Genomic DNA, 27,229 nt, shown 5'->3' with positions numbered 1-27,229 from the left:
CTCTTTTCGACTACAAGAACTAAGCGAACCATGCCGTGTAACGTACTTCACAGGTTCTGGATTTGGTTCCATATGCTACTACCGTTTCCACACGGTAGTATTAACCGGTTATCACTTGCATTTTTTTCAAAAATAGCAGCTCTACCGATCTACCAGCTCACAACGCGTAGCAGGAGAAGCAAGAGTTTTACTTACACACGATATCCTTGGTCATGACGGCCTTGCAAGGCTCACTGGGTGGCCCGAAGCCGGCCTTGTTCTCAGCGGTTACTCTGAACTCGTACTCCACTCCCTCCGTCAGGCCCTGGACCTTGTAGCGCAGGTCAGGGACCGTCCTCTTGCACGCTCTCACCCATCTCATGCCTCGCTTCTCCTTCCTCTCCACACAGTAGCCTCTGATGTCACTTCCTCCGTCCACAACTGGTCTCCTCCAGGAAATAGTGATAGCGTTCCTGCTGATGTTATCGACCTCTGGTACAGAGGGAGGACCTGGTGGCTCTAGGGGAAACAAACAGGAACATTACAGTTACAGAAGAGCTGAATAGTTTAATCTGTGAAAAAGAGTTGAGTTAAAGTCATACTCTACATTAATTTTAGTAGTCAGAAATGGTATTTATTAACTCTAAAACACATTTTAGTACATTTCCGGTGCCTACGTCATTTTGGTGCGAGTGTCAGGGGACACTCGTGAATAAAAACAGTGTTTAATAGTGTTTAGAGAACACATTTATGTTGAATGTTTATTGTGAGAAAGTGACAGAATATATCAAAATGTATATTTGTTTAATTGAAAAAGTTACACAGTATAGTAAGATCACCTGTTTTGTACGATATCAGTTAAACAAAAAACAAGCATCTAGTCAACTTACTGTAGCTGTTTTCCATTTTGATTGGACCTGACAGGTTGGCGTCTCCGGTGCCGTACTGGTTGACAGCGGACACTCTGAAGATGTACTCGTTTCCTTTCACCAGCTTGTGGGCCACGTATCTGCAGTCCATGACGTTCTCCGCCAGCTTGGTCCACATCAGACGGCTGGTCTCTCTCTTCTCCAGAACGTAGGACTTGATGGTGCAACCTCCATCCTCATCCGGAGGCAGCCAGGTCAGGGTGCACTTCTCAGCCGAGATGTTGCAGGCCTCGATGGGACCTGGAGGTCCAGGGATGTCCAGAACCTTCACCCTGATGCGGTCCTCTACGATACCGAAGGGGTTGCTGGCGGTGATGGTGTACTCTCCCGTGTTCTTCCTGCTGGCGTACTTGATGGCCAGGGTGGAGGAGGTGGGGGTGCTGGTGATGGTGACCACGTCAGAGTTCTTGAACTCGCGGCCTGCCTTGGACCACATGGCCGTGGGAGGAGGCTTGCCGGTGATCTTGGGGGCTGAAATGACGATGGTGTTTCCTGCCCGGACGGACACCTCCTTCATGTCCGGTTCGATGGTGATGGATGGAGGCTCTGCAGGAAGAGAGAGGAGAAAAGTAGTCCTTATGTACTCGCTATAATCAGTGGCGGAAAGTTAATTACATTTATTTCTTTAGTGTGCTTAAGTACAATTTTGAGGTACTTTTACTTACTTTTACTTTTTAGTAACGCCCACCTGTCAATACTTTATTATTTAATATCTATGTCCAATACAATAAGTGATATATTCAAGTGAAACCCCTCTTACCATACTCATCCTTGCAGGTGAGCATCTCGGTAGTCTCAGAGGGGACGCTGATGGCGCCGGCGGCGTTCTTGGCCCGGATCCTGAACTCGTACTGCGCTTGCTCCGTCAGGTCTGGCACGGTGAAGGCGCAGCCCTGCACGTTGATGTGGTTGGCCTTCAGCCAGGTCTTGGTGCCCGCCTCCAGCTTCTCCACCATGTAGCCGACCAGCTTGTGGCCTCCGTCGTACTTAGGAGCGGTCCACATCAGTGTCACCGTGTTCCTGGTCACGTTGATCACGTCCGGCTTGCCGGGAGGATCTGGGCGACGAAAGGAAAACAAAGAGGAATTGTTAGCTGTGCTGAACTGTGCTGAAATAAATATAAAATAAGATACCAATATACAGTATGCCTGGTCTTGTAAACCATATCTATTCCATCTTATATTACTTATTAAAGGTGCTGTAAGTGATTTTTTTGTTAACAGGTTAAAGCCTTATATTCTCAGTAATCACTGTTTGCTATAGAGTGTTTGTACAATAACAGAGGTCCCATCTCTCCAGCTCTTTATTTAAGATAAACTTCATATTCAGGTGGGAGACAATTTCATCCAATCAGGAAAGAGAACCTATTTATCAGCTTAAATTTCATATTGTTCTAATTCCAGTTTTGTCCGCTCATAATGTCTTTGTTTAATCACTTCCAATTTCATGTGTTTCGTAAACCCGCTATTTTTGGAAGATTAAGGTCACAATAGTATATCATCGTCACAATATTGATATTGAGATATTTGGCCCATAAATACAGAGCTATCTATTATATTGTGTATATTATTAATTATACACAGAACTTAATATAAGCGTTGAGCTCACCAACAGGGTCCAGAGCGAGTATAGATTCGGCGACTCTGCTGGCCTTGCCCAGACCGGCAGCGTTCATGGCCATCACTCTGAACTCATACTCCAGTCCTTCAATGAGACCGGTCACTCTGCACTCCTTCACCCTCAGCACCGTCTTACTGGCGCGCTTCCACATCAGACTGTTACGCTCCTTAAACTCCACATGGTAGCCTGGAGGAACACACACACACACACACACAAACACACACATTCTGGTTGACAAGTAGTACTGCCTGAAGCTCATAACATTCTCCCGTGGCTCAAGCAGGGATTCTGTCTTGGCTCACTCGGAAGATGTTTGGGTTCAAATCCAGGGTAGGACATAACATATTATGATAATCATAATAATAATAACTGTACCAGTTATTGGGGAGCCTCCAGTGTCTTTGGGCTCAGTCCAGATCAAAGTGGCCGACTCTTGACGAATGGTCACTATCTCTGGAGGAGCAGGAGCCTCAGGTACGTCTAGAGAGAAAGTGTGTAAAAGAGAGTAATAAATATGTGCTGAGCTATTACTTCACAATAACAAACACAACGTGTAATGAACAATGTTAGTAAGGCCAGCATAACCTTTTGATTCGACCCGACTTACTGAACGGATGCTGGGCGATGACCGGTTCCGACCTCAGGTATTCCCCGACGCCGTACTTGTTCTCAGCGAACACCCTGAAGATGTACTCGATTCCGGCGCTGAGTCTGATGACTCTCATGGTGTTCTTCTGGAGGGCAGAGGCCACGGTGGCCCACTTGCTGTCCGTGGTCCTCCTCTTCTCCACGATGTAGTTGGACACCTCAGCGCCGCCGTCGTCCTTGGGCGGTTCCCACTCCAGGGTGATGCCGTCGGCCGTGATCTCGTCCATCTTGATGGGTCCGGTGCAGATGCCGGGCTTGCCCACCACCTTCACGAATCACAAACAGAAATCAGTTTTATTGTCAATTTGTCACATCAGACATTACAGGTGTTGCAGGTGTTTCGCGCCCGCTCCATTTATTTGTAGTTTTCTGGAATGGGAAGAAGAATAGAGTAGGGCGAAACAAACCTTGAGCGTGAACTTGCAGTCCTTGACTCCGGCAATGTTCCTGGCGTTGATGGTGTACGTGTCGGCGTCCGTCTTCTGGCAGTCTCTGATGAGCAGGGTGGTGACGCCGTGCTGTGCCTCCACGCACATCCTGCCCGTGTCGCCCAGGCTGGTGTCGCCTCGCTTCCAGGTGGCGGAGGGGAGGGGTTTGCCGATCAGCGGCACGTTGATGCGCATGGTGGCGCCCTCCCTGGCCACGTAGGTCAGGTCGAGGATGCCACTCAGGTCACAGTCGGGAGCAGCTGGAAGACACGATGAGAGATTAGATATCGCTCAATTTCAGCGGTGCGAAGTAACTCATTACATTTACTGAAGTACTGGGCTTAGGTACAATTTTGATGTTAAAATGTTCATACCTCTCAGAGGGAAATAATGTACTTTTGACTCCACTAGAAATATTTGACAGCTTTAGTAACTAGTCACTTTGCAGATTTTGATTATTAATACAAAACATGCATTAACCCAATTTTGTTAATCAAGAATTTTCAAAATTTGTAATATTTGTCACACAACATTTTGACAACAAAAAATATTCTCTAATAATGGGGGTCCCTGGCTAAATACTTTGGGGTCCTTGACAAGAAAGAAAAGACAAGGGTCTTACAAAACTGGTCCTTGGCGACCACGGTCAGCTCAGTGGGGGGTCCCTCTCCGGATTCGTTCTGGGCCTTCACCCTGAAGCAGTACTCCTGGCCCTCGGTCAGCGCCTCCATGGCATGCGTGATTTCCTTGCCCTTGGTCAGCAGCTTCCACTTGTCCTCGCCCTCGCTCTGCTCCACGATGTAGGCCGTGATGTGGCTTCCGCCGTTGCTGATGGGCTTCCTCCATGCCAGAGTCACCGAGTCCTTGGTGATCTTACTGGCTCGGAAGTCTGCCACCGGCCCTGGTTGTTCTGCAAAGGAAGGACCCGGAACGTTAAGAAACGTTACAACGTTTTTTTTCGTATAATATTTTCATATGGTTGCAGTCGGGGCAGACTCCCAGACAGTACTTACCAGAGGCTCTGACCACACCGGCGGTCTCACAGCCGTCTCCTATGCCGTAGGCGTTCTCGGCCAGCACTCTGAAGCAGTAGGGCATGCCGGCCTCCAGGTTCAGGATCCTGAAGGAGGGCTTGGGACAGTTGGCGGCCACGCAGGTCCAGGCCTTCCTCTCCGCCATCCTCTTCTCCACCACGTAGCTCTTCACCAGGCTGCCTCCGTCCACGAGGGGCGCGTCCCACGTGATCCAGGCGTGGCTCTTGGACGTCTCCTGGACGATCAGGTTGGTTGGGGGTCCGGGGGAAGCTGGAGAGAGAGAGAGAGAGAGGGGATAATGTCTCTGGTTAGACACTAGAGGTGTTCCCCACTGAAGTAATCACTTAAAACGTTTTGTTTTTATCAAAGTGGTATTACTGTGAGGGAAATACTACTTGGTTAACCATTTAAGCCTGTTTTAAATGTGTTGCACAGTAATGAGTGAAAATAGCCACTCTAAAATTGTATAGCTGTTATTTTCGCTATAGTTGCAAATGTTTTGAAAAATGCAACATTTTAGATTCATTGCTTAATTGATTTATTGATCGACTAATTGATCGAATGACTTGGGGTGAAGCTTACCGAGGACTTTGACGATGATGAGGTAGCTCTTGGACCCGCTGCTGTTCTCCAGGTTCAGCATGTACTTCCCGGCGTCGTATCGGGTCATGTCGTCCACCATGAGCAGCGTGTCCCAGTCGGACGTCTTGATCAGGACGCCCTGCCTCTCTTTGAGGTCGCCGTCCACCTTGGTCCACGTCACCTTGGGCGCGGGCCGGCCGATCAGCGGCACGTACAGCCTCATGGTGACGCCCGCCCTGAGCACCAGGATCTTACGCAGGTCTGCGTCCAACTCCGCCTCAGGGGCGACTGGAGGATGGAGAGAAAGGGAAGAGAGCGAAAGAGAGAAAGACAGAGAGAGGGCGAGGGGGAGAGAGAAATAAGGAGAGAGAGGGAGAGAGATTTTTATTATACAAATATGTATTCCAATTCATGTATAGATAAATCAGGGAATGGTCGTATGAATTATCAATAATTTTTACACATCCATGTCAAACGGTTAACATAGAGATGAATGATTATTTTCTTTTTTTTTAACCTTTGTGTTGTTTTTAAGTTGTGTATGTATTTGTATCTTGTTTTTGTTTCGTTTTTTTTCATTCATGATGCATCTATGTGTACTGGCATAATTGTATTGCTGATATATTGCTGATATGATAAATAAAAACAATTGATAACAAAAAAATCATAGAAACATGAATGGGTGCGTACTGAGGATGTCTTTGGGCGTGTGGTCTCCGGGCACTTCGCTGGGCTCTCCGTAGCCGATCTTGTTGACGGCGGAGACCCTGAACTGGTACACCTTGTCGTCCATCAGGCCCGTCGCCAGGAACTTGGTGGCCTGCAGCTTGATGGCCACGTTGCAGTTCATCCAGTCCGTCTCCACGCCTTCCTCCACCCGCTTGCTCTCCACCAGGTAGCCCATGATGTCGCACCCCCCGTCGTACGCTGGTTTAGTCCAGCTCAGCAGGATGGAGCTCCTGGTGGAGTCAACCACCTTGGGGAAGGCGGGGGGGCCAGGGGGATCTGGTGGGGGAGGACGAGAGAGGAGAATTCAGTGGTTGGAAGTAACTAAGTACATTTCCTGTACTCAAGAACAATGTTGGTACTTTCACTTAGACTAGAGTGTGTCCGTTTATCAATGCTTTCTACCTCTACTCCACTATATCTCAGAGTCAAATGTACTTTTTACTCCACTACAGTTATTTAAAAACTTTAGTTACAAGTTACTCCGTAGATTTAGATTATTATTACAAAACATACATTAACCACTTCAGCCCTATGTACATTTCAGCCATTCGAAAATAGCCGATCTACAAGCTCACAATGCGTCGCGATGCGACGCATTGTGAGCTTGTAGATCTGCTATTTTCAAAAGATTTTTATACATTTGTAACTCGAAATGGGACATTCTGCATAATGAGTACTTTTACTTTTGGTACTTTAAGTACATTCTTATGCCAATACTTTTGTACTTTTACTCAAGTACATTTTGAGTTCCGGACTTTTACTTGTAAACGGACAATTAAGCCCTATTTTATACTGTCCATTCAGAAATAGCAGACCTACAAGCAACGTGTCACATGATGCGACGCGTTGTTGTCAGCTTATAGACAATATCACATTATACTCACAGACAGGGTCGACAGCGGTGGCGGCCATGGAGGAGTCGCTGGGTTTGCCCAGGCCGGCCTTGTTGAGGGCGATCACTCTGAACTCGTAGTCCGAGCCCTCGCTCAGCTGCGTGGCCTTGATGCTGCGGTCGATGACCGGCTTGCGGTTGACCTTGGCCCAGGTCAGCTCCGTGGCGTCCCGTCTCTCCACCATGTAGCCCAGGATGACGGCCCTGCCGTCGTTGGCCGGGGCCTTCCAGCTCACCGTCATGGAGTTACAGGTGATGTTGGTGATGACCGGACAGTCACAGGGACCGGGGACATCTGGACGGACGGACACACACACACACAGACGAGAGTTTTAGATGAAAGTGCAGAAAATGTGTTGAAAAGGGGAGGTAGGTAGTATTTTTGGGGGGTTCAAATAAGTGTTAAATAGCTCTATATTCTGATAGTAATCATTGCTATAGAATATTTGTTCAGATATTTAATAAACAGAAAATACATTTTCATCGTTAGATCTCCTAAAGGATGCAGGATAAACAAGTGAAACTGGAAGTGATGAAATAAATAAATGAGCAGACTAAATTGGAACTGGAACACTATCAAATTGAGACCGATGAACGGGCACTCTCTCCACAATATATTATGAATATACAGTACAAATGATAAAATATTTGTCCTCGTACCGAATGGATTCTTGACCATGACAGGATCTGTCATGATGGCGTCTCCCACTCCCCACTGGTTCTCAGCGGCGACACGGAACTGGTACTCGTGTCCCTCGATGAGTTTGTCCACCGCGGTGTCGGTGAGGTGACCGCTGATGCTGGCCGTGACCTGCGCAAAGTTGGCTCTGCTGGTCTCCCTCTTGTCCACGATGTAGTTGGTGATCTCTGAACCGCCGTCAGCTTTGGGAGGTTCCCAGCGCAGCTTCACCTTGTCCGCATAGATTTTGAAGACCCTGATTGAGGCCGGAGGACCGGGTTTATCTGGAGGAGACGGCGAGAAAGAGAGAGAGAGAGAGAGACAGACAGACAGAGAGGTTAGCTGATCCGGAAAACAATATAGCCTTTTTTCTCATATGAACTCTGGAAAACGTCCAGGGAATCAGATCGGAACATTATGTCCGGTGTTGGCCTTTCACACATGTAGAAAAAGTGAACTAGATGAATAACAATGGTCTCGGTACAGACGAGTGCACGGAAACCGTCAGGTTGTATCTTGTTTGCATTACAATAGTAGTAAATGAACAAGGGACTACATTATCTATGGACCATTCAGACAAGTTGAGGCATTTAGGTTGAATCAGACATCACATTGACTTAACTCAAGGGAGCACGGCAGCGTAAAGCCTGTTCATTGTATGTCACATCCTACTGAGTCAGACGTTATTTTGCGTTCACACATGGATAACTTCCAGGTGACAGCGCATGTGTGAAAACCACTAACGAATGTCTCAACAAAGAGCCCACACGGCCGGTTCTTCTTACCTAGCACCTTGAGCTTGACCGTGGCATACTTGACGCCGCTCACGTTCTCGGCTGTGATGGTGTAGTCTCCGGACTCCTTCCTGGTGAGGGCGTACAGCTCCAGCACGTGCACGTGCTTCTTCACCACCTGCTTCATGCCTTCACGCTTGGCCAGAGGCTCTCCGTCCCTCTTCCAGGTGACCTTGGGCAGAGGCTTACCGAACACCTCTGCGTCCAGGAATACGTTCTCTCCTGCCTTCACGATGATCAGGTTCTTCATGTCCACTCCGAGCTCCACCCTGGGAGGCACTGCAAGGCGCAACACACAAGGTTGGTTGGTTAGTCAGTAAGTCATTGGAAGAAAGTTACTAAATACATTTACGTACTGTACTTGGGTAAAAGTTTTAGATACTTTTACTTTGCGTTGATTATGAAAATGTTTAGCTACTTTATATTTCGTATAATAGATTAAATCAATTAGTTCGATTGCGCCCCTGGTAGCATCGAGTGTTAATTACCGTGCTCGGCGATGACAGGAATGACGTCGGACAATTCGGAGGCCACGCTGATGTTGATGGCGGTCTTGGCGATGACTCTGAACTGGTACTGCACTCCCTCCTCCAGGCCCGTCACCACGTAGCTCTCGGATTGGATGTTCATGCAGTTGGCGTTGCAGCGAACCCAGTTCTCCCCGGGCAGCTTGCAGTGCTCCACATAGTAGCCAATCAGCTTGCTGCCTCCGTCGTGGCCGGGCTTGCTCCAGATCAACGAGACGGTGCTCTTGGTGACGTCCATCACCTCGGGTTTACCCGGTGGGTCTGCGGAAAAGGAGACGACGGTGACTCACACTTGTCCGAACAGGAAACAATGGTCGACACACTCAGATAGACCTGTCTCAATTATTGTGACGTGCAGTTTTGGTTTACAAAGCCTCAAAGACAAACAGAAATATATTTATTTTTATATTATACATTCTAATATTCATGTCCCCAAAACACAATTAGATCAATTCATTGTGATTAATTACAATTATTCGTTGGACCAGTTGATCGTCACCAAAAAAGTCATAATCGTGACAGGCACACACGCACACACACACACGCGCGCGCGCGCAGACATACCGACAGCAGTCCTAGCGGTGATCCAGTCGGTCTGTTTGCAGGGTTTCCCCTGTCCGGCCAGGTTCACGGCAGACACCCTGAAGGTGTACTCCAGGCCCTCCAGCAGCCCGTAGCAGGTGTACTGGGTGGCCTTCAGCACGTTCTCGTTGGCCCTGGTCCACAGCAGACTGTTGCGCTCCTTCTTCTCCACCACGAAGGTGGTGATGGGGCTGCCTCCGTCGCTGCTGGGCTTCTCCCACGACAGGATGACGAACTCCTTGTTGATCCTGTTGATCTGGAAGTTCATGGGTTCGCTCGGAGGGTCTGGGGGGCAAAAATTGTACTTATTACTTACTTATTACTCAATACAGGCCTTTTAACGGAGCAACGTTTTCAGTACATCTTCCACCACTGGTAATAAATAATCAGTGAAAACTCACCAAATGGATATCTGGCGATGGTCCTCTCAGAGTAGATGGGCCCTCCGACACCGAAGCGGTTCTCAGCCTTCACCCTGAAGGTGTATTCCTTGCCGGGGTTGAGCTTGGTCACCCTGCACATGGGCTTGGTGCAGGCCGTGGAGATGATGAGCCAGTCTCCCTGGCTGACGTCGCACTTCTCCACCACGTAGCTGGTGATGTGGCTTCCTCCGTCCTCCTCTGGGTAGTTCCACAGCAGGGTGCAGGCGTCCGTGTCCAGCTCCGTCACCTCCAGAGGACCACCGGGAGGACCAGGGATGTCTGGAGAGGAGACACACAAGAGAAGGTTGATTATTTGTTTGATCAGTGTAGGCAAGTAAAAGCGTGTCATATCGTATTGTGTCGTGTTGTGTTTTGTTGTGTTTTTCACAGTGACACTGACCCATGACGATGACTTTGAGGATCTGGTTGACCTTGTTGGTGCTGTTCTCAATAGCCAAGCTGTAGTATCCGCTGTCCGCTCTGGTGACGTTCTTTATCTTCAGAGTGGCGGTGGTCAGAGTCTTCACCACGGACAGACGGTCTGACGTCAGCACGTCCTCGCCGCCCCGCTTAAACTTGCAGAAGGGAGCGGGCTTACCGGCCACGATGGCCTCCACCTTCAACTTACCGCCGGCCCTCACTGTCACCACTTCTGGCATGATGATCTTGCAAGGCACTGAGGGGCGACACAAAACACAGTTTAAACACAAATAGTCATTTAGAATGACACTTTTAATATGTGGACTATGGTTTTTGATGGATGAATTGTAATCGCCGTCATTTCAGCGGTCGGTCAGTAAACTCACTGAGCTGCTCCTTGACCTCGAAGACGCCCTCGGCCTCTCTGGCCATGCCGACGCCCACAGAGTTCCTGGCGGCCACTCTGAACTTGTACTTGGCCCCCTCTTTGAGTCCCACCACCACGACGGTGAGGTCCTTGACCACAGCGTAGGGGGTCCACTTCTCCTTCTCCACCTCCTCGGGGGTGGCTCCCGCCTCCGTGTAGTCCACCACGTAGCCGTTGATCTTGGCTCCTCCGTCCCTCAGGGGTTTGAGCCAGCCCAGGGTGGCGCTGTTCTTGGTCACCTCCAGAACCTCCATCTTCTTAGGAGGATCGGGCTCGCCTGTTGAAAAGCGGAGACGCGCAAAAGTGTTTTGAGGAAATTGAATCAAACTTGAAAATAACATGTCATCGGGTAGATGTCAGTTTTTTAAGACTAGAAACTGGTCACATTTTTTTAGACTGTTATTGAATTTGAAAATCATTACATTTGCATAACAACAAATAACAAAAAACTTCTTGTGCTACTTACTGATGGGGTCCACAGCCTGGATGGACCTGGGGGTGTCCTGGGCCAGACCGATTCCGTACTTGTTGCACGCCATGACGCGGAAGTAGTAGTCCACGCCGGGGGTCATGGTGGTGATCTTGAAGCTGGTTTTCTTCAGCTCCTCTGTGCAACTGGACCAGGTCTTCCTGTCCACTTCGCGTTTCTCCACCATGTAGTTGGTGATGGGGCTTCCTCCGTCGTTCTCGGGGGGCAACCAGGCCAGCTGAGCAGACGTCTTGGTGATGTCTGTGGCGTCCAGGCCTCCGACAGGCCCAGGGGTGTCTGGGTAGACAATACACCAAGGTTATTAAAAATTACTTTTTGAGTTTTTCATTCGTTTTTTTTTTTATTTATTCATTTTTGACTATTCATTTCAATTAGATTTTGGTTGTGCAAGTTTAGCCAATTTTAAATGTTTTGGGAAAGGCTTTGTTATAGTTTTTATTAGTTTTAGTGTATGTGTTTTTATTATTATTGTAATGTGGGGTAGTCAGGGGCGAGATTCAACAGGCTCACTCACCCAGGACTTTGACGCGGACGTAAACAGCCTTCTCTCCCGCCGAGTTGGACAGGGTCAGGCAGTATCTCCCAGAGTCCTCTCTGGTGCTCTCGGGGATGACCAGGAAGGACATGGTGTCCACCTGGTCGATGTGTCCCTTGCGCACCACGTTGTCCACGCCCATGCGCTTCCACTCCACCTTGGGGGCGGGTCTTCCTCTGACGACGGCAAACAGCCTGATTGGACAGCCGGCCCTGACGGACAGGCCCTTCCTCAAGCTGGCGTCCAGGTCGATCTCCGGAGCCTCTGTTGTCGTGGGAAACATGATGGGGGTCAGTTATCTAATCTTACAGTAATGTTATTAACATGGAACATAATGAATTATGTTGGTAAATTCTGTTTATTGAACATGACAAAATGTTTTCTGTGTTTCAATGTCTTACCGATGATCTCTTGGGGCGTGGCGGGGTCCTTCAGGTAGGCGTGCCGTCCCCAGCCCACCTGGTTCTGCGCGGACACCTTGAACTCGTACTCTGTCTTCTCGTCCAGCTGTGGGATGGTGAACTCGGTGAGGACCAGTGGGCCGTGCGTGTCGATCCTCTTCCAGCCCTCGCTGGGCTTCTCGGGGTCGGCCTCGGCGTGCAGCCTCAGGTCCAGGCTGTAGTTGATGATGGGGGCGCCGCCGTCGTACACGGGCTTAGACCACACCAAGGTGATGGAGGTCTTGGTGCTGTCGCCAACCTTCAGGAAGGATGGCGGGCCGGGGGGTTCTGTGGGAGGTAGTGGGCGAATAGATGAAGAGAGGCAGCGCAGGAGAACACACTATATTGTATTGTTGTTTAGAACTACAATCCTTTTTTTTTGTTTTGCTTTTGTTAACGTTTCAAACTTTAATGACATGCCCAAAATAGTGACGCCAGGTTGAAAGCAACACACAGGCTGCATAATTGCCGATAATAACGTCGACAAAAAAGTGAAATAATGGCCGATACATCTGTCTGGCTCTAAGCTGTGGTCTCACCAATTGCATCTTTGGCTGCGACGGGTCGGCAGGCCTTGCTGGGCTCTCCCAGGCCCACCTCGTTCTCGGCCTTCACTCTGAACTGGTACTCGTGGTTGGGGATGAGGTTGGACAGCTTCATGCGTCTCTCAGAGATGGGGCTCTTGGAGCATGGAACCCAGCGCACCGCGCGCTTCTCCTTCCTCTCCAGTATGTAGCCGGTGATGGACTTGCCTCCATCGTTCTCTGGAGGAGCCCACACTACGACCATCTCCTCCTTACTCACCTGTAGTGAAGTAGAAGAATAAAGTATTGGAAAAATGTACATACTCAAGTAAAGTAAAAGTACCTCAAAGTTGTACTTAAGTGCAGCACTTGAGTTAATATACTCAGCTACTTTCCACCACCATTGTTGGTGTGAGTGTGTGTGTGTGTGTGTGTGTCCATACCTTGGTGACCTCAGGGGCCTCAGGGGGTCCGGGTTTGCCGAACCGGGTCTTGATAGTGGCAGGCTTGGTCTCGAGCGCGGGGCCCGTTCCCATCTTGTTCTCGGCGCGCACCCTGAAGATGTACTCGTTGTACTCCACCAGGCGCGTCACGTTGCAGTACGGCGTCACCACGCTGGCCGAGTAGGTGGACCACACCATCCTCCTGGTCTCACTCTTCTCCACGATGTAGCTGTCCACCTCGCAGCCGCCCTCGTCCTCTGGTGGGTCCCACACCACGCGGCACTTGTCCGCTCCGATGCCTGTGACCCTCAGGTTTCTGACGGGGCCGGGAACGTCCAGTACGTTGACGTTGGCGAACGCTGAGAAAGAATAGGAACGATTGCACGATTAATCGGTCATTGTATATCGATCGATTTGACCATGCAATTAATCGGTATTAGGATATCAGCTAAGATGTCAATATAACGCATCCATACCTGAGAAGGTACCGGCCGAGTTGGTAGCGGTCACTGTGTATTTTCCGGTGTCTGTGCGCTTGGACTTGGTCAGGAGGAACTTGGAGTAGTCCTCTCCGTTATCGAAGCTCATTCTGGGGTTGATGTCGGTGCACTTGTCCTTCACCCATTTGACCTCTGGCTGTGGCTTTCCTTTGATGCCCGCTTCGATCCTCACAGAGTCTCCGGCCTTGACTGTGACCGTGCCGGCCAGCTTTATGTCGATGACGGGCTTAATGATCTCCTCCTTGACCAAAACGTCAGCAATCTTCACCCAGGCACTCTCGCCACCCTCACTGGATGTCTGGACCCTGGAGACATACAATAGATGATGTTAAAGAATGTTAAAGATCCACACTTAGGAGCGGTTACTATATATATATATTACCACATATTCTTGATGAATGACTGTGAAGACAACGGACCTGAAGGTGTAAGTCTGGTTCTCTTTGAGCTTGTCAGCCAGGAAGTAGGTCTCGGAGATTGAATCAGCGGTGAGTACCTCCCACTCCTCTGCGTCTTTGGCCTTACATTCCAGGTTGTAGTAGATATGGGGGCTGCCGCCGTCATAGTCGGGCTTCCTCCACTTCAGGTGGACGTGGTGGTTTCCGACGTCGGTCACCCGGAACTTCTCGGGCTCTCCTGGCTTCTGCAGCGGGTCGATGGCCAGCAGGACTGTCTTGGTCTCGGTGCAGGGGCCGGGACCCATCTTGTTGGTGGCGCAGACGCGGAACAAGTACTCTTTTCCCTCCATCAGCTTTGCCTTGATCTTGCTGTTGGTGCACTCGGAGGAGATCATGGACCACAGGCTCAAGCTGGGCTCGCGGCACTCCACGATGTAGTGGGTGATCTCTGAGCCTCCGTTGTCTTTGGGCGCCTCCCAGTTGATCATGCAGGAGTCTTTGGTGGCGTAGGTGATCATGAGGTTCTGGCAGTGGGCCGGCCTGTCCAGGACGTTGACGGTGATCATGACGGAGGCCTCTCCGCTCTCGTTGGAGGCCTTCAGGCAATACATGCCGTGGTCTTCTCTGGTGGCCTCCTTGATCTTCATCTGGACCACGGGGAAGTTCTGGATCAAGGTGATCCTCTTGCTGTTCTCAAAGACTGTCTCTCCTAAAAAATAATAATGATGAGTGTTATTAATGTGCTACACAAATAAAGGTATAAAACTAATGCTACATCAACAAATTCACATTAAAGGTAGAATAAAACAATAAATAACATTTTAAAAGGAGGAGGAGAGGTTACCTCTTTTCCAGAGGATTTCAGCATCAGGTCTGGCCTTGATGAAACCGATGATGTTGATGTTGTGTCCGACGCGCACAGTGACGCGCTCGCGGCAGGTGGCGGCCATCTCTATCTCAGGAGGAATCATGATGTCATTCGCAATGATGGAGTCTGGGATCTCTATGGTCTCGCCGTCTCCGATCATGTTGGTGGCACGGACGCGGAACCTGTACTCTGTTCCCCGCTCCAGACCCTTGACGGTGTAGACACACTGTTTGATTAAGTCATCGTCCGTTTTGGGGTTCTTCCATTCCTCGGAATCAGCTGTCTTCATCTCCACGGTGTAGCCCAGGATGGGGCTGCCTCCGTCTTTGCTTGGTTTGACCCACACCAGGTCCGCCGTTGTACTGCTGTAGTCTTTGACCTTGGGGTTGACGGGAGGTCCGGGGATTGTGATGGGTCTGCAGGGTTTGCAGGGGTCAGAGGAGGGCGAGGGGCCGCTGAATCCGGCGATGTTCTCAGCGAACACTCTGAACTCGTACTCGTTGCCCTCGAAGAGGCCTAGCACCCTGTACTTCAGGTCCTTGCAGGGGGTCTTGTTGACACGGATCCACTTGCCTCCCTTGTGTTTGCGCTCAACGAGGTATCCCTGGATCCGGGCTCCGCCGTCAGACAGAGGCATGGTCCAGCCCACGGTCACGGCATCCTCTGCGATGTCCGATGTGTGGGGCTTGCCAGGGTGGGCGGGGGCCTCGAAGGTGTGCTGAGCCACGGTGGGCTTGCTCTCCAGTGGCGCACTGGCGCCCATTTTGTTCACGGCGCGGATTCTGACCACGTACTCCACTCCCTTCTGCAGGCGGGAGATCTTGAGCTGGGTCTCCAGGCTGCCGGAGCTCACGCCTCCCCAGGTCTCCTTGTTGGACTCTTTCTTCTCCACGATGTAGCTGGTGACGGGGCTGCCGCCGTCCTCCCTGGGAGCGCGCCACTCGATGACCATGGCCTCGGGGGTCACCTCCAGGATGTTGACGGGTCCGATGGGAGCGGCCGGAACGTCCAGGACCGTCACGTTGAGCGCGGCGGTCTTGGTTCCGGCTGCGTTGGCCACGGTGAGAATGTAGCTGCCGGAGTGGTTCCTGGTGCACTCGTTGATGCTGAGGATGGTGGAGAAGTTGTCCGTGTCGATCTTGAAGTTGTCCTCACTGACGATCTCTTCGTTGTCGATGGTCCACTTGGCGGTGGGCACGGGGATGCCCCTCATGATGGCGGGCATCCTGATGGTGGTGCCAGCCTTGGCGATGAAGCCCTCTGTAAACTTGAGGTCCACCTCCAGGATGGGAGCCACTGAAGACACACAGAGACACACAGAGTACCTTTAGTCGACTATACTTAGTTGCATCATTTTGAGGTACTTTTCTTCTACAGTACTTGAGTATTTCTGTTTTCCATTCGCAAAATCCATTCAAACCATACATACCCAGTTTCTCCTGGCAGAGCACGGGCACGGTGGTGTCGGGTCGGCTCAGGCCGATGGCGTTCTCGGCCCGCACCCTGAAGCGGTAGGTCTTTCCCTCCTCCAGGTCGGTTATGTGACTCTCGGGGATGCTGACCACCTTCCACTCGTCCCACTCCCTCTCCCCTTCCTCCTGGTACTCCACCAGGAAGCCTGTGATGTCACTGCCTCCGTTACGGTCGGGCCAGTTCCACTCCAACCACACCTCCGTCTTGTCAACATCCACATGGTGGAGGTCTTTGGGAGGGCCGGGGGGGACTGCAGACAAAACAGATCAGTCAGTCAGGTTACACTTGAGAACGAGGTTATTATTGTTATCTAACTGAAACTAAACACAATAATGAAAACTAGAATTGAAATAAAAACTAAAACTAGGCAAACTACAAAAAAAAGTCAAACAAAAACAAACTACTACAACTAATAATACATTTAAAACTATGATAAGCTTGCTCAAGGAGGAACTATCAATTAGAAACAATACAGTAATGGTAATAAATGATCATAAACAATCATAATATAACCAATCATAATGTCTGACTCACAGAGAGGGTTCATGAACTTGACGGCCTTGGGCGTCTCCGTGAATTCACTCCTGCCGTACATGTTCTCAGCGGCGACGCGGAACATGTAGGAGGAGCCCTCGATGAGGTACTTGAGCATGTAGCTGCGCTTCTTGGAGGAGGAGCAGACTGGAACCCACTGCGTGGCCGAAGCCTCCTTCTTCTCCACCACGAAGTTGGTGATGCGGGAGCCTCCGTTGTCCTCGGGGTCCTTCCAGGACAGGTAGCCGGAATCGCACCTCACGTCAGACACGCGGAGGTGCTGGATGGCACCTGGTTTGTCTGGAGGACACATCGAAGACATAGTCGTGTTTAATCAGCCATTCTAAAACAGATTGATTCTCATTGGCCTGTTGTAAAAATGCCATATTTGTTTTAGAAAAGCAATAAAGCCACACGAGGAGGCCGGGGTTCTACCATGATCTTAGCTGTTGTAAACCAAGCAAAAAAAAAAAGGTTTAGAAACCACTGGGATTATTATCTTCTTACCCAGAACCAGCACGGTGCAGGTGGCGGTCTTAGAACCGGCCGGGTTCTCCACGGTCAGGGTGTAGTCTCCGCAGTCGTCGCGGTTGCAGAACCTCATCTCCAGCTTGGTGTTCGGTTCCTTGGTCTCGATGTCGGCCCTGGTGGGAATGTCGCCGTCGTTCTTCTTCCAGGTGACGGTGGGCCAGGGAGCGCCCTTGACCTCTGCCATCAGGACAATGTGGGTTCCGGCCATGGCCTTCACCTCTCTGGTCATGGCAGCGTCCAGGATCAACTCTGGAGGCTCTGTAGTGGGGCGGGGAGGGGGTCCAAAAAGATTTTTGTTATACTTTTATAATATACAGCTTCTGAAAATCTTTGCCTATAATGCCCATAATAGTGATGCCAGGGATATATGATGTGAACCGTACCCGATCTGTCAAGAGCTCTGACAGGCTCACTGACGCTTGCGGGGTCAGACTCTCCGGCGGAGTTGACGGCCGTCACTCTGAAGCGGTACAGAGAGCCCTCCTCCAGGTTGATGACCTTAAACTTGGTGTCCTGACATGAGTCTGGGGTCTGGTTGACCTTCGCCCATTCCTCATCTCCTGCTTTCATGAACTCCAGCAGGTAGCCGATGATCTTTCCTCTGCCTGTGTCCAGTGGAGGATCCCAGGACAGAGTGACAGACTCCTTGCTCCTGTCGACGGCCGTAGGCTTCACTGGAGGGCTCGGTTTCACTAGAGACAGGGGAGGACAAAATAAAACACTTAGCTCAACTTTCATGTGATATCATATTGTATGTATGACTGTATACATAAAGGTCCATGGATATAAATGTAATGTATCTATTCTGTGTACATTACAATAACATGTCTCATAAAATCTATAATACATATTATACAGATGCGATTTCAAGTTGTTCAGCAGCAGCAACATCACACTTACCGATGGGGTCCTTAGCGAACACGGGTTTGGATGGCGGGCTGGGGTCTCCCACGCCCACCACGTTCTCCGCACACACTCGGAACTCGTACTCGCAACCTTGCAGCAGGTCGGTCACCCAGTAATCCACCTTGGGGAAGATGCGCTCGGTGCTGCAGGCAACCCACCTGGTGGCAAGGGTGGAGGAGGGTTCATTAGATGATTGTCATGGTTCAGAAGCACAGTTGATCAGTGTGCGTGTGTGTGTGTGTGTGTGTGTGTGTGTGTGTGTGTGTGTGTGTGTGTGTGTGTGTGTGTGTGTGTGTGTGTGTGTGAGAGTGTGTATATATGTGTGCGTGTGCGCGTACCTGGTAGCCATGGTCTCTTTCCTCTCTACGATGTATCTAGTGATGGGTTTTCCTCCGTCAGCGGGGGGCTCCCAGTTGACCAGAGCTGTGTTGTGATAAACCTCCTTCACTATGGGCTGTTTAGGAGCATCTGGTACCTCTGTCAGAGCAACACACACACAAACGGTTACACATGGAGAAATGCACACACACATTCACTGTACTCTACATTGTTTATGCTCCTGTATGAAGGGCCATTCGTTCACCCCATGAGTATACTATAACTATAATGATAATTATGTGAGCGTCCACACTGATGAACCGGTTAGGGTTCATTTATAGTTGTCGGCTCTTAAGTTGGGTGTACTAGGTAGTGTAGTAGGGTGTAGTAGTCTAGGGTGTGGTTACTGTACTTACTGAAGATGTCTCTGGCCTTGCACTCAGCAGACAGCAGTGGGTCACTGATGCCGTAGATGTTCTGAGCCATGATTCTGATGATGTAATCACGACCCTCGATCAACTTGGGAACCTGAGGACCAATCACAAACCACCTTTAGTACTCTAGCATCCTTGTCCTCAAGGGTTCAAGTCTCATTTGATTTTGGGTTGCTAGATTACAGACATGAAAGCTGCTCCTCCATTTAGTATTTAGAACGTCCTAGCCTGAGATAAGACAGTATGGAGTATAAGACAAGCTCAGATTCCTAAAGTTAGTGTGCATACCCTGCATGAGGTCCTGGTGCAGGAGGAGATGACAGGCATCCAGAGGTCTCTGTTGGTGTCTCTCTTCTCGATGATGTAGTTGGAGATGGCACAGCCGCCATCGTCCAATGGAGGCTGCCAGGAGATCACCATGCTGTTGGTGTACACCTCGTCAAACACCACGGGACCCTCGGGAGGCTGCGGCCGGTCTGCACATACAGGGAGTTTATATGTTAAGACACTGGATTCATCAATCACTCCTACACTACACTAGGAGTGGTGAGACCTAAAGTGACAAACTCATCATCATCAGCGTCCTAGATTAACAGGATAATAATATAAGAATACTCTTTCTTACAGTGGTCATTCGAGCTGGATTCTCGTGTATTGTTTGGCTTTTGTTGGAAACAATGTTTCGACAAGTTCATGTCTGAGTCTCAGACGATTATATGAGTTTCTACAATTAATATTTTGCTGCCGGGGGGGATTGAGGTGGGTTGGCTTTCAACAGTTTTGAGCACCCACCCAGGCACATATACTGAAATGCAAAATCAAATAAAAAAAAACTATTACAGTTTCAAAACTGTAAGTTTGCCACTCACCAACGACGGTCAGCGTGCACATTCCCTTGCGCGTTCCCACGAGGTTCTCCACGGTGACCAGGTAGTTCCCGCTGTGCTCCCTCTTCACCTTGCTGATGGTCAGGCTCAGGGTGCTGGCGGTGTGGCTGGTGCCGATCTCCTCGTCAGTCACCAGCTCCTCCTCGTTCTTGGTCCAGGCGACGGTGGCGGCGGGTTTACCTGTGTAGCGTCCCGCCAGGACGCACATGTCTCCAACCTTCACCATGAGCCTGTCTCTGAAGTCCAGGTCCAGGGTGGGTGGTTCTGGAAGACATAATAAGCGGGATAAGCGTTGCATATATATATATATATATGTAGTATATCAGATCAGGTATTTATTCTTCCATATTGAAGCATTTGATGTTAAATATTTGGATGGATTTCCAGCAGTCAGTAGTACTCACCCAGCTCGTCTTTGCACTGGACGGGTTTGGTTGCGAAGGAGAACCTGCCCTGTCCCACCTGGTTGACCGCGGCCGCTTTGAACTCGTAGCTGGAGCCCTCCTTCAGGCCGGCGTGCGTGAAGGTCTTCTCCAGCAGGGCGCTGTCCGCGCCCACACGGCTGAAGTGGTCTTTGCCCAGGAGGCGAGCCTCCAGGACGTAGCCGGTCACCTCGCAGCCGCCGTCGTACTTGGGTGGCCTCCAGGCCACCGTGACGGATTCCTTGCTGATGGCCGTCACCTCCAGTTCCTCGGGGCGCTCGGGGACAGCTGGGATGAGGAGGAGGAGAGAGAAGGGAAGTGAGGAAGAGCAAATCAACTATATAGATTTATGAAACTTTGGTGAATGTCAACGTAGATACACCGATGATAGTCAACAAGGCGAGTATCGGACGATACCGATGTATGGCTGAGAAATTGGTGCATCCCTAATATATATATATATACCTAAAATTTGGATTTATATTCATGACACATATGAACATAAATCTGAGATAGAAAAACATAAAAATCATAAAACCGTACAGATGGGATCTGTGATGAGCACCATCTTGTCCGTCGAGATGAAGGGACCCATGCCGATGATGTTCTCGGCGGCGATCCTGAAGAAGTAGCCCTTCCCGTCGATGAGCCCCTGCACCACGGCGTTGTTCCTGGTCACCGTGTAGGAGACGGACGTCCAGCCCATGCGGTCGGACTCCCTCTTCTCGATGATGTAGTTGGTGATGGCGGAGCCACCGTTGTCCTCCGGGGAGGACCAGGTCAGCTTGCAGGAGTCCAGGGTCAGGGCCTCTCCAGCGAACGGCTGGCCTACAGGTCCGGGAACATCTGGAGAGAGGGGAGACAGAAAGCACTTGGGATTAAACAGTGGACTAATGTCTTAGGTAAGGTGAAATTCTGTCTATGCTTTCTTCGGAAGTTGTAAATGTTTGATGCGTAACCCAGCCTTCACATGGGTTCCCTTTTTTATGATGTATTGTTTTTAATATTTCTGATATGGAATAGCCACTTAAAGGGATAGTTCACCCCCAAAATTAATAAAAGCTTTTTAAACTTTCTTGCCAGAAGAGTGCCTTGGAATTTCTTCTTTTGTTGTACTTTAGTGGTCCGAACCACACTTAATTTGGACTTTTCAGTTTATTCTTGTAAACATTTAACTTTGACACTATGCAACTGGTGGTAATGTATTCTCAATGTTATTATCGTTATCTTACCCAGGACCTCCACGATGATGACCTTCTTCCTCTCTCCTCCTTCGTTCTTGGCGCTCAGGGTGTACATGCCCTGGTGCGCGCGCTTGCAGTTCTTGATGACCAGAGAGTTGGAGATGCCCGTTTTCTCCACCGCTGCGTCCGCGGGGACCTCGGCTTCGTCTTTAGCCCAGGTGATCGTCGGAGCCGGTTTACCGGAGACGTAGGCGATGATACGGATGGTCGCTCCGGCGTGGAGCACCATCTTCTCCTTCACCGACGCATCCAGATCCATCTCAGGAGGAACTGGAGGGGAGAGGAGAGGTTACCGTGAATACAAATAGAAATTAAACTTGTGTAAGTCTTGGAGGAGGGGGACAGGTGAGAGTGTCTTACTGGTTCTGTCTTTGCATTCGATCATCTCAGCCACGTGTCCTGGTTCTCCGACCCCGGCCACGTTGACGGCTCTCACCCTGAAGCGGTACAGACCTCCTTCCTTCAGCTCTGCAACCACAAACTTGGTTCCTCTGATCTCGTTGTCTTTCGCCTAAAGAAGAAGACGTTTTTTCTATTGAGTCAACAGGGATTGGTTTGGACACACAAACAGTCCTGGGCCACAATTAACCAAGTCGCTCAAACTGGGAAATTGGTCTTAAGGCAATCTCTAAGCTTCAACACACGGTTTACAAATTAAACTTAAAATATGTTTTTTTAGCTGACCTTGTCCCATTCTTCTGTCTCGGGCTCCTGTGCCTCCAAATCTTCGGGGCTCATGAACTGTCTCCTCTGCGCCTTCAAATCCTCCTCCTCCTTGTTCACCTCCTTGAACTCCACAAAGTATCCTGTGACCTTGGAGCCTCCGTCCACCACAGGGGGGAGCCACTCCAGCTCCACCGTGGACTTGGTCCAGTCTGTCACCTTGGGGATCGGGGGACCAGGGGGCTCTGTATGGGACAGACACATGACACAGCGATTATTAGATAAACAGGAACTGTTTATAATACAAAGCAATAATTTCCAGTTATTGTACAATAACAGAGTATTAAGTCTATTTTACTTTTGTTTTAACCAAAACATATCACTTACACTACCTTTAACCCATTAAGACCAGGAACGCATCTGTGTATTTTTTTTTATTTCTTTGGGCTATAAAAAAAATAGCAGATTTACAAGCTTGTAGATCTGCATTTTTTTTTTTTTATCGTGAAAATGTGTGCAAATCTTTGAATATATATTTTTAAAGCTAACATTTGTAACTCAAATCTTTGCTTCTGGGGATTCTACAAATGTCTTCTAAATCCTAACAGCTTTTTTGGAAAAAAAACTATGTTGCCATAATATCAGTGGTTCCCAAACATTTTCCTGTCAAGGACCACCGAAAATGATATTTATTTCACCGCAGACCCCCATCTCAAAATATATTTGTTCCAGGGACCCCACAGAAGCAAAGATTTGAGTTAAAAATGTTCGCTTTAAAATCATTTTTTAAAATAAAAATAGCAGATCTACAAGTTCATAGCGCGGCACTCGGTGCCACGCTATGAGCTTGTATATCTTCAAATTTTTGAATAGCCCAAAGTATACTATATGGATAAAGTGGTTACACAGATAACCCGGTTTGAATGGGTCAACGTTTACACTACCTTTAACAGTTTTGTCATTTAAAGGTTTTAACTAGCGTCGGTCGACTACAAAAGGGTCTCTTACCGATGGGGTCTCTGCAGACGACGTGGTCGGAGGGCACGCTGGGCAGACCGTAGCCGGCGGCGTTGCCGGCGGTCACCCTGAAGTGGTAGACGGCGAGCGGCAGCAGGCCGGTGACGTCAAAGTTGTTGCCGATGGGCAGCGCATGGATGGGGTCGCGGGTGACCTTGGCCCAGCGCTTGCCGGTGGTCTCCTTCTTCTCAATGATGTAGGTGGTGACGTCGGAGCCGCCGTTGTACTTGGGCTCGTCCCAGTTGATCGTCATGGACTCCAGGCACACCTCCGTGACCGTGGGCTTCTCGGGCTGGCCGGGAACCGCTGCGGAGAGAGAGAGGGCGAACGAACACCAACCACGTGTTAAACCACTAGTGTAAAGTAACTAAGTGCATTTACTCAAGTGCTGCTGTACTTTTACTTCACTTGAGTATTTTTTTTTTTCGAGCCTTTGTGCTTCCACTCACTCCACTACACCTCAGAGGCAAATTATTTGAAAACTTTAGCTTCAAGTTACTTTGTAGATTCAGATTATTATTCCAAAACATACGTTAACAACTTAAGCCGTATTTTCTTTTGAAAAATGTTCATGCGACATGTTGTGAGCATGTCTATTTTCACTATTAAAATGTTATTTTATATATATTTTTAAGTATACAATTATTAACAGTACATGGCCTGTTTTAGGCCAGAACAGAAATACATTTTTTAAACATTTAAGTCATTAATCGAAATTATTTGTACAACAACTAATGATCAACTAAAATATCATGATGGTGAGAGCCCTGGGTATCAAGACAATAATAATGAACTCACTGAAGAGGTTGCGGGCCTTCTCTGATGGGCTGACGATCCCGGGTCCCACGCCGTACTTGTTCTGAGCCAACACCCTGAACTCGTACTCGTGGTTCTCCGTCAGGCGCGTCACCACGTAGGCGCACTCCTTGGGGTCGTTGGACACGTGGACCCACGACTTCCTGTTCTCCTCCCTCTTCTCCACCACGTAGTTGGTGATCTTGGAGCCGCCGTCGTCCTTGGGAGGCTTCCAGGACAGTCCGATCCTGTCGGCGAACACCTCGGTCAGCACGACGGGTGCCATGGGTGGCCCAGGTGGACCTATTGAGGGCGGGCGGGAATGAATGGAGAGCGTCATTTTAGCGTCATTTTATTGGGACCACAAACAAAACCGGAGGTGAAACTATAACTAGGCCTGTCACAATTGTCATAATCGTTTCCATGTTGAAAAATGTTCAAGTTTACAAGCTTGTAGATCTGCTATTTCCGCTATTTTACATTACTTTTACATACTATTTAACAAAATTATTAAATATGTCAATAATTTCTTTGCATATTTAAGTTATTAAGTATTTTTTATTACAAAGCCTAAAAGGCAAACAGAAATTAAATTTGTATTCATATGTTGAATTTAAAAAAAGCTGAAATATGGAGATTCAAAGGTTTATCTGCCCGACAGCAACGACTCAACGAATGCAACTCGGAACATGTTTTCTGACCCAGAACGGTGAGTTTGATGTCCTTGCTGCAGGTTCCCAGGCTGTTGGTGGCGGTCAGGGTGTAAATGGCATTGTCCTCTCTGGTGGACTGGTGGACCAGCAGGGTGCATTTGTCCCAGGTCACCAGTTTGTTCATGTGCTGGTCGTAGTGCACGGCCGTCTTCACGTCCGGCTTGGCCAGCGTGGCCTTCTGCCAGCTGAGCGTGGGGAACGGACAGCCGGTGATCTTCCCCACCACGCTGACGTCACAGCCCTCCTCTCCCTCGATGGCGTCACGCGCCTCGATGGTTGGAGCGCCTGGAGGAGAGGAGAGGATGAGCTGGGTTAGTGGATTGACTATATATGGTTCTATATATGACTATATAGACTAGATGTTCACACAGTTTGTGATTGGCCGAGCCAACTTGTCAGTTAACTCACAGGTCTGGTCCTTGATGACCATTGGTCCAGCGGTGGCTGAGGGTCTGCTGGGTCCCGCCTCGTTCACAGCCTTCACTCTGAACTCATACTCTCCTCCCTGGAACAACGATAACAACACATTTAAAACCACATGACACTATGATAATAAACGAGTACAACTAAGATCGAATGGGGTTCCACAGCCAAACACAAACTAAATTTGAGAACCACTGCTATACAGGGACACCATTTAGTTACACTTTCTGTATCGCGGATGTTCGTTTGTTTTTAACCAAAGACAGGAGGAGACCACCAGACTGACCTCCTTCAGTTCCTCCACTATGAAGGTGAGCTCCTCGACGTTCCTCTTGTTGCACAGCTTCCAGGTCTCCTTCTGCTTGGCGCTGGGGTCCCAACACAGCCTCTCGATGATGTAATGCGAGACCGGAGAGCCTCCGTTGTTCTTAGGAGCCTCCCAGGTCAGAGTCACCGTGCTCTTGGTCACCAGGTTGATCTTCACCTTAGTGGGAGAATCGGGAGGATCTGGAGGAGAAGAGAATAGAAATGTTTAGTTGGTTGTTTGATGTATAGAAGTATTATTATTTTTGGTAGTTTAGAATGTTTCAGTAATAATATCATTGTCGTATTTCATGTTCTCTTACAGATGGGGTCTCTGGCTTTGACTGGGTCTGTGGTGAGGGCGTGCGGTCCGAAGCCCAGTCTGTTCTCAGCCTTGACTCTGAACAGATACTCCTGGCCCTCCAACAGGCCAGGGCACACGTAGGCCTGGCTGGCACATGCTACATTCACCTAGACAACAACACAGCAGCGATTAATTCATCAACTTTGTGAACATTGTGTGAGTCGACAGTCTTGAGGGAGTACATTCACACCGGTAAACAAGGCAGTTAAAATGTTGGTGGTGTTATCTTACTATGGTCCAGGCCTTGTCGGTCACACATCTCTTCTCAATGTAGTAGGTCTTAATGCGCTCTCCTCCGTCGGTGTCGGGGAGCTTCCAGATCAGCCTCATGGTGCTTCTGGTGACGTCGGTCACCCTCAGGTCCTTGGGAGCCCCAGGGACGTCTGGAGGAGACACAGGCACAGTCAGACTCACGACAACAACATACCGTATTATACTGGTGCAGCTAAAAAAAAGTATTACATTTTTTGGAGATGCACCTGTAATCTACATTTGAAATGTTGACTACAGTCTACAACGTGACTCAAAAGACAGGTAGTAGTTTTAATAACAAAGATAAGAATGGTTGACATTGAGTGTGAGGGTGTATTTACATACCGAGGACGGTGACAAAGACGTTGATGTGCTTTTGTCCTGTCTTGTTCTTGGCGGCGATGGTGTAGCGACCAGAGTGTGTCCTCACACTGCAGGGGAAGCTCACTATCGACATGGTGTCTGTCGTCTCAATCTAGGAGCAACACAACACAGGGTTATACTACTGACCGCTTTTCAAGGTGTTTTTTTCTATGGTGTTTTTCCTTCCCCCCCTTTTGCATAGATAAATACACGATAGTATTGGTACAGTAGGCCTAATGGTTATAAAACAGGGGGGGGGGAATTACTCAGGCATTATTTCTTGCAGTGGAGTTATGAGAAGCTACCCTGCAAAATATGTGGGCAGCGTTGGCATTGGCCAACATTGCGTCTACTACACGTTTATGTCTATGCCTTTCTGTCCCGTTTTTCTGACCTGGCAGTCGATGGGAAGCTGGTGGAGTTTGCACTTCCTCTCCGTCTTGGCCTTGCCGTAGAAGTCCCAGGTGACCTTGGGAGTGGGGCGGCCCTCCACGAGGATAGGGATCTTGAATGGATCTCCAGCTCTGACGAACAGCAGGTCATCGGCCATCATGTCCAGGGTGAGTTTTGGTTCGGCTGGAGAGAGAGACAGAACGCAGTCAGCGTTAGAGAAATACTAGGACACATGTTTCCCCAAAGCTGGGGTCCGGCCGGGCCCCATCTTTGGGGCTGCCAAAGATCACAGGAGGGGCTTGTA

The 27,229-nt window shown here is 49.3% G+C and overlaps 1 protein-coding gene across 7 annotated transcripts in view; it reads right to left on the bottom strand.

Moving 5' to 3' along the window:
- The window catches only part of LOC311065027 (titin-like), a 223,490-nt gene that overhangs the window by 47,695 nt on the left and 148,566 nt on the right, over positions 1-27,229 (bottom strand). For all 7 annotated transcript variants that reach the window (XM_084085185.1, XM_084085189.1, XM_084085191.1 and 4 more), the window contains 50 exons: positions 26,927-27,108; positions 26,515-26,644; positions 26,149-26,300; positions 25,877-26,024; positions 25,537-25,757; positions 25,236-25,332; positions 24,816-25,112; positions 24,118-24,417; positions 23,311-23,625; positions 22,324-22,547; positions 22,000-22,150; positions 21,628-21,909; positions 20,939-21,241; positions 20,378-20,683; positions 19,956-20,237; positions 19,375-19,562; positions 19,069-19,180; positions 18,673-18,811; positions 18,329-18,492; positions 17,812-18,120; positions 17,405-17,686; positions 16,898-17,197; positions 16,320-16,613; positions 14,867-16,186; positions 14,044-14,731; positions 13,601-13,929; positions 13,125-13,483; positions 12,697-12,961; positions 12,119-12,445; positions 11,697-11,981; positions 11,159-11,458; positions 10,652-10,969; positions 10,246-10,521; positions 9,825-10,124; positions 9,406-9,708; positions 8,803-9,102; positions 8,306-8,593; positions 7,502-7,804; positions 6,834-7,136; positions 5,911-6,225; positions 5,221-5,508; positions 4,618-4,908; positions 4,227-4,514; positions 3,584-3,864; positions 3,136-3,442; positions 2,904-3,008; positions 2,517-2,714; positions 1,669-1,965; positions 870-1,454; positions 196-498 (listed from right to left, as the gene is read on the bottom strand). In XM_084085185.1, the coding sequence (XP_083941311.1) occupies positions 196-498; positions 870-1,454; positions 1,669-1,965; positions 2,517-2,714; positions 2,904-3,008; positions 3,136-3,442; positions 3,584-3,864; positions 4,227-4,514; positions 4,618-4,908; positions 5,221-5,508; positions 5,911-6,225; positions 6,834-7,136; positions 7,502-7,804; positions 8,306-8,593; positions 8,803-9,102; positions 9,406-9,708; positions 9,825-10,124; positions 10,246-10,521; positions 10,652-10,969; positions 11,159-11,458; positions 11,697-11,981; positions 12,119-12,445; positions 12,697-12,961; positions 13,125-13,483; positions 13,601-13,929; positions 14,044-14,731; positions 14,867-16,186; positions 16,320-16,613; positions 16,898-17,197; positions 17,405-17,686; positions 17,812-18,120; positions 18,329-18,492; positions 18,673-18,811; positions 19,069-19,180; positions 19,375-19,562; positions 19,956-20,237; positions 20,378-20,683; positions 20,939-21,241; positions 21,628-21,909; positions 22,000-22,150; positions 22,324-22,547; positions 23,311-23,625; positions 24,118-24,417; positions 24,816-25,112; positions 25,236-25,332; positions 25,537-25,757; positions 25,877-26,024; positions 26,149-26,300; positions 26,515-26,644; positions 26,927-27,108 (14,700 nt within the window). The remainder of the gene's footprint in view (positions 1-195; positions 499-869; positions 1,455-1,668; positions 1,966-2,516; positions 2,715-2,903; positions 3,009-3,135; positions 3,443-3,583; positions 3,865-4,226; positions 4,515-4,617; positions 4,909-5,220; positions 5,509-5,910; positions 6,226-6,833; positions 7,137-7,501; positions 7,805-8,305; positions 8,594-8,802; positions 9,103-9,405; positions 9,709-9,824; positions 10,125-10,245; positions 10,522-10,651; positions 10,970-11,158; positions 11,459-11,696; positions 11,982-12,118; positions 12,446-12,696; positions 12,962-13,124; positions 13,484-13,600; positions 13,930-14,043; positions 14,732-14,866; positions 16,187-16,319; positions 16,614-16,897; positions 17,198-17,404; positions 17,687-17,811; positions 18,121-18,328; positions 18,493-18,672; positions 18,812-19,068; positions 19,181-19,374; positions 19,563-19,955; positions 20,238-20,377; positions 20,684-20,938; positions 21,242-21,627; positions 21,910-21,999; positions 22,151-22,323; positions 22,548-23,310; positions 23,626-24,117; positions 24,418-24,815; positions 25,113-25,235; positions 25,333-25,536; positions 25,758-25,876; positions 26,025-26,148; positions 26,301-26,514; positions 26,645-26,926; positions 27,109-27,229) is intronic.

This window comes from Gymnoscopelus microlampas (assembly GCF_963454915.1).
Source record: "Gymnoscopelus microlampas genome assembly, chromosome: 17".
Classification (NCBI taxonomy): Eukaryota; Metazoa; Chordata; class Actinopteri; order Myctophiformes; family Myctophidae; genus Gymnoscopelus; species Gymnoscopelus microlampas.
The sequence above is the reverse complement of the archived record's forward strand: the minus strand, read 5'-3'. Positions and strand labels throughout refer to the sequence as shown.